Consider the following 6,143-nt stretch of genomic DNA (forward strand, 5'->3'; position numbering starts at 1 on the left):
TAGAGCACCTTTAAGTATAAAGGATATGCTTACCTTGAGTTTCATGGGCATTGTTATATTCATGCTTCTCATTTTAATTAATAAGTGTGTAGATAAGAAATGGATTCCTATCAATATGAGGCATATACATATAATTTGAAATATTCTGAATATAATATTCATTTTAATCAAATGTGGTTATAGGCTAAGTGGGCTATGGTTAAGTAACCTGAACATGCATGGAAAAAACACAACATATATATACAAATTACATGTATGTACTACAATTAAAAGACTACACTGGGAAAAAAGTGTGTTGGATTTACATTAATTGTGTACATCGGTCCTACGTGAATCAATTAAGCGAAACAAACAAATAATTTGTACATGTAACTTCAACATCATGTAATTAATACATTTTAAGTGACCCATTAAGTAGTCTCAAAGTGAATTTTAAACAGTTCCCTGACATGATTCATGCTTTCAATTTCATATATTCATTCATCCACTTCAATTTCATATGTTTTAATGTTACACAACTGAATTATAATACTGCACTAGCTAGTTGACAAACTTTTAGCTAGCTAGCAATAGCACACATTAGCATCTTAAATGCTAAGCATTAAAAGCTCATTCAGCAAAACATGTTTGACATAGTTGTATTAGTCCACAGCCTAAGCAAATGCTCCACTCCACGGGGCAGTCGTGGCCTAATGGATAGAGATTCGATTGCGGGTTCGAATCTCGTGTCCGGCAGGAATTGTCGGTGGGGGGAGTGAATAACCAGCGCTCTCCTCCACCCTCAATACCACGACTGAGGTGAGACCCTTGAGCAAGGTACCCAACGGCTCCCTGGGCGCTGCAGCAATATGGCTGTCCACTGTTCTGTGTGTGTGTGTGTGTGTGTGTGTGTGTGTGTGTGTGTGTGTGTGTGTGTGTGTGTGTGTGTGTGTGTGTGTGTGTGTGTGTGTGTGTGTGTGTGTGTGTGCGTGCGTGCGTGCGCGTGTGTGTGTGTGCACTTGGATGGGTTAAATGCAGAGAACAAATTCCCAAGTATGGGTCACCATACTTGGCCACATGTCACTTCCCTCGCTCTTCTCCACAACGGTAACCCACTGCAATTTAAATGTTTCTAATAATTCCAACATAATTGAATATTAAACACAATCAAGTCTCCCCCTTTCTCATCTTGCTCAAAAAACACATAAAATAACACTTTTGCATATAAAATAACATTTACTCTCTTGATTTAGCCATATGCAAAGTATGCTGGGAACTAACAAGCCCCGCCCAGTTTCAGTTAATGCAACACAAATCATTCATGTAATCTCAACACAAACGGATTTAGTAAACTTCAATTTGACGTATATTTAAGTGGATTGAACACAATCAAATTAAGTTAGGACAAAATGTACAGCAATTGTGTTGCTTTAGCTCATTTTAATCAAGCAATTTTAACAAGCAGTAAAAATCTTTTTTTTCAGTGTATCAGTATGGCAATGGAATTGTATTGGTGTATTTCCCTTTCTTATCCAAGAGAATAAATCATATTACCTTAAACGACACTGAGTGGTGCGTAATGTTGATTTGATTTGAAAATACAGAAATAAGCCTTATTGCTAAAGTTTATTTGAATGTGTTAATCTAAGCTCTGCATTGGCCGCTGAACAGCTCATCCACTGGTGCATCAGAGAATTGCTGAAGGAAGTTGACCATCTCATCTAGGCTGCGTTCCACAACAACATTCAACTCTGTGTTGAGGGCAGTCGCAGCGCCGCTTAGGATGGGGCGGCCATTTTGATCGACGCAGCAGTACGCGTTCCAGATGTACTCTGGGATGTTCACCCTTTTGACGTTGTTTTTGATGATCCAGTTGTTAGAAGAAGGGATGGCACCAACCAGCACATAAGCCTGATGACAGTTTGCATTAAACAAGCTGGTCAGTTTAGACTCATGTTTGTTCCAAGTGTTCTGGTTCAGCGTTGGGTTTTGAGGCACCACATTGGTCAGGGTAAAGGTGGCATTACGACTTGTAACTAGCAGGAAGCAGTTATGATAAAAGAGATAAAAGAAAGAAAAACATTTAAAAAGAAATGAATTAACTTTTGTGGTGATTTTAGGATGTTGTCCTCCAGGAAAACCATTTTATTATGCATACTAAGTGTCCACAAGAGTACCTCTATCTGAAACTATGCAGTGTTTCCCGTTCATTATTTAGATTCTAGACTGGTGCGGCCCGCCAAAGTCTAATCTGTCCTGCCCAGTGTTGGGTGTAACTAGTTACTAAGTAATTAGCTACTGTAATTTAAATACTTTTCCCTTGAAAAAGTAAAGTACGGGATTACTCTTATTTCTTCTGTTTAAAAACAGTTACTTCTGATTTAATTGAACTAAATACTGTGTATAGACTGTAGAACAATTATATATAATACAATAGTGGAATTAACATCAAAATTTAAAGTCTAACTTTAAAATGCGTGTTTTTATGTATCCTTTTCACATTTTACATTTGTAATACTTTGATCAGTTAATAAGAATAATTTATGTCGTTTTATATTATTTATTTGAATGAATTAAAAGAGCCGTTTCATGTCTATCCTTGAATTACTTAAAGGGTTAGTTCACCAAAAAATGAAAATAATGTCATTTATTCACCCTTATGTCGTTCCACACCCGTAAGACCTTCGTTCATCTTTGGAACACAAATTACGATATTTTTGTTGAAATCCGAAGGTCTTACAGGTGTGGAACGGCATAAGGGTGAGTAATAAATGACATTATTTTCCTTTTTAGGTGAACTAACGCTTTCAGGTTGATATAGGATTTAGAAAGTTATTAGTAATAAGTATGTAAGAGCCATTATGCTTTATTTATATGTCTGTTGTAGTTCCACTGTTAGACACCGGGTGGAGTGTGGGTTTAATGGAAATAGGTAGCCAGAGAGGAAGTGAGGTCAGGTGTAATGAGGGAAGCAAACAATTTTTGACCGTGTCAGGAGTGGGTATGAGGAGGACTATGTGTTTGAGCATCGTAACTGTGACAATAAAGGTGATAATTGCAGTACTGGACTGGAAGCGTCATGTTTTGGTGGTCCTTTGTCGCTACAAAGTAATTAAATACATTTTTTGAGAGAGTAATTTGTACAGTAATCTGATTACACTATTGAAGATGTAAATTAGTAACTAGTAATTCATTACTTTTTTAGAGTAACTTACTCAACACTGGTCCTGCCATGCTTTCGTAATGAACCAAAATTTTGTTTTCCGCCCAAAATAAAAGCTCAACTGCAGATTCTGTCAAAATAAAAGCTCTAGGGTTTTTCTCTTGCAAGTGTAGAAATTAGAACAAAATGATTATAATTTCCATACTGTAGCGTAAAGTAAAATAATCTTTTCATTTATTTTACAGTGCATTTGTTTTACAATATGGCTGTCATAATTATTATTATTATTATTATTATTATTATTATTATTATTATTATTATTATTATTATTATTATTATTATAACATTCTAATCACACCAGTGTGAATGTAATATAGACTGAAACACTGTATATCGCAACTAAAAAAAGTTAAGTACCCCTAAATATTATTCCCCTTCAGTTCAGGTACAAGTCAATTGACCAACTGTTTTCTTTGTTAAATTTGCACACAGAACAAAGTGCAGCAGATTGATGAATTTAACTTTAAAATGTAGACATTTTTTTTGCGGAGGGATCAAGGTCCTCCCACCACAGTCTCACAAAATCCTGTGGGAAACACTGCTATGGCCTCAGTCCCTAAAAAGGTCAACAGGAGGGAAGGCTAATTCGTCATTAGTGGTTATACCTGCATGATGTCCGTTGGGATTGAGGTGACCACGGTCAAATCCCGAGTTTGTGTAGTCTTCGTTTAAAGCCTGTTTCTCTCCCAGATAGATGTCCTGGTTCTGCTGTGACAGCTTATACCCATCTTCCATTTCGCTGGACCATGTGGGATTCACCAACTAGTAAAACATCATTGTTTTGATGGCTCAATGTCAAAATGACATTGTCAATATACCAATTTAAAAGTTATTTAAACTAAATTGGAATTATATGCCTTTTTTACTCCAGTAAATATTTCTCAGGGTGATATTTTATTATATTATAATATTTTATTTTGTTTTATAAATTTGTTTAGTAAAATAAAACTCAATTACTAAAAAAGATAAACATGTTTTGGCCAACAAACATTATAATTAATACATTATGCAGTATAGTATTTATTTATTTATTTTATTAAAAAAACATGTGATCTGACATTTATGAAAACAAAGTAACCCAAGTTCAAATGGAAAAGTAGAAATATAAATATAATTTTTTTGTATTCATAATTTCAATTTCTTGTTTTATTAAAGTGAGAAACAAAATGCAAAAACCAAACACAACAATAATCAACACCTTCTGAAGGCACCAGATTAATGTAACTCACCTGTGGCTCTACAAACCAGCGCGTCTCTCTGCCTCCACCATTACTTGCCTGAAAGATGTAAGCAGAATAGACAGCCGTGTGGTAGTATGTGTCGTACAGTGTGGCGAAGTGATATGTGTTTAGAAAGCGCTGACATAAACGGACAGCATTCGGCTGGGAAGCTCCCAACTCTGGAACTTTTTCCTTGTAGAAGAATTTGATACAATCAGGAGAATCCCAGAAGTTAGCCACCACATGTCCATCTGCTGGACCCAAGAACATGCCAGTGAGGACACACATGGCAAAGATGTAACACAAGAGGACAAGGTCTCTTTAAAAAGCATTTTAAATAATTAAATAAGATTTGATCAACTCCTTTTTATTCTTCTTTTAATTGTGTGTGTGTGTGTGTGTGTGTGTGTGTGTGTGTGTGTGTGTGTGTGTGTGTGTGTGTGTGTGTGTGTGTGTGTGTGTGTGTGTGTGTGTGTGTGTGTGTGTGTGTGTGTGTGTGTGTGTGTGTGTGTGTGTGTGTGTGTGTGTGTGTGTGTGTGTGTGTGTGTGTGAACATTTTCAGTGTTCTTAAATGCAATAATTACTTTGAATAAAACATTTTCTGATGTTTATTTGCATAACATTTTTATTGTTATAAAGTGTCATGAAAAAATAAGTATAAAATGTGATATTCTTTTTTTGAGGGAGAGAAAAGAGTGGGAGGGAGAGGAGATGGAAGTATAGAGAGATTGAGAGAAAAGGGACAAGGAGGAGATCCTAGAGAACGATGCAAGTAAATAGAATCGAAATGACGCCTTAAAACGAGCAGCCATATACTTTAAAAAAATGTGATTTTTAAAAACATGGTTGATGATTTAACAAAATGAAATGTTTCATCTTTAACAAACAAATTGATTACATTTTTTTTTTATGATTTTGTTGGTGTTAAAATTTTAACGATATTTGCTCTGTCAAGGAGTCACCGTTCATTTTGTTGATTAAAACAAAATTGTTTTTATCAAAATTAAATGATTTCTTCTTTGACACATTGTGAAAATATCCACGATGAGAATCTTGCACTGGTGTTACACCTTTTTTACGGTCTATGTGTTACACTCACTGATACTGACACCTACTGGCGGCGTGTGTCCGTGCAGCATCACGCAAAAATAAAGGTTTACAGTAACAGACGCGACTGTTAATGCGTTATTAGTGACCCATGATAGATTTATTTCGTGTCTTTCCTAGAATGGACAGTGACGTATTACAATACATTCAGTGGCACCTGCCAATCAAATACGTGACACAAACACGTTTGAAAATATTACTGACTTTAGGCTAATGCGTTTTTAATGATAGGGTATTTAAAATATCACAAAATTATGCTATTTTACTCTTTAACTTTTTAAAAACAGGGTAACCAATTTAATTCAACTCTATATCCATGCGCTAGATATGTTATTCCTTGAATTGATTCGACAGAAAGATCTCAGAGAGACTAAAAACTGTTCAAATATAACAGATAGCATCTGGATATAGTAGCTGTTACAGTGCTGCTCACGTTATCTAAGTGCAGTTAGAGTCTAACAATCCATAAACATTAACTATAACGCACTTAATAAAATAGGCCTACCACTTCTATCAAGATTCCTGAGAGGTTAACTAATGCAATAAAATCACGCTTTACTTCCCTCAGTTCCTATGGAAGTCTATGGGAGTGTCGTAACTGTTTTTCAATGCCC

At 35.6% G+C, this 6,143-nt stretch overlaps 1 protein-coding gene across 1 annotated transcript; it reads right to left on the bottom strand.

The window, feature by feature from the left end:
• Positions 1-1,623: 1,623 nt before the first annotated feature.
• On the bottom strand, positions 1,624-4,710 carry LOC307130380 (endonuclease domain-containing 1 protein-like; the record flags this gene model as incomplete). Its single annotated transcript, XM_079823344.1, has 3 exons — positions 1,624-2,015; positions 3,808-3,964; positions 4,432-4,710. 3 exons carry the CDS (start codon positions 4,708-4,710, stop codon positions 1,624-1,626), a joined length of 828 nt encoding a protein of 275 aa, XP_079679470.1.
• Positions 4,711-6,143: the final 1,433 nt, after the last annotated feature.

Source organism: Gobio gobio (genome assembly GCF_949357685.1).
Source record: "Gobio gobio genome assembly, chromosome: 8".
Classification (NCBI taxonomy): domain Eukaryota; kingdom Metazoa; phylum Chordata; class Actinopteri; order Cypriniformes; family Gobionidae; genus Gobio; species Gobio gobio.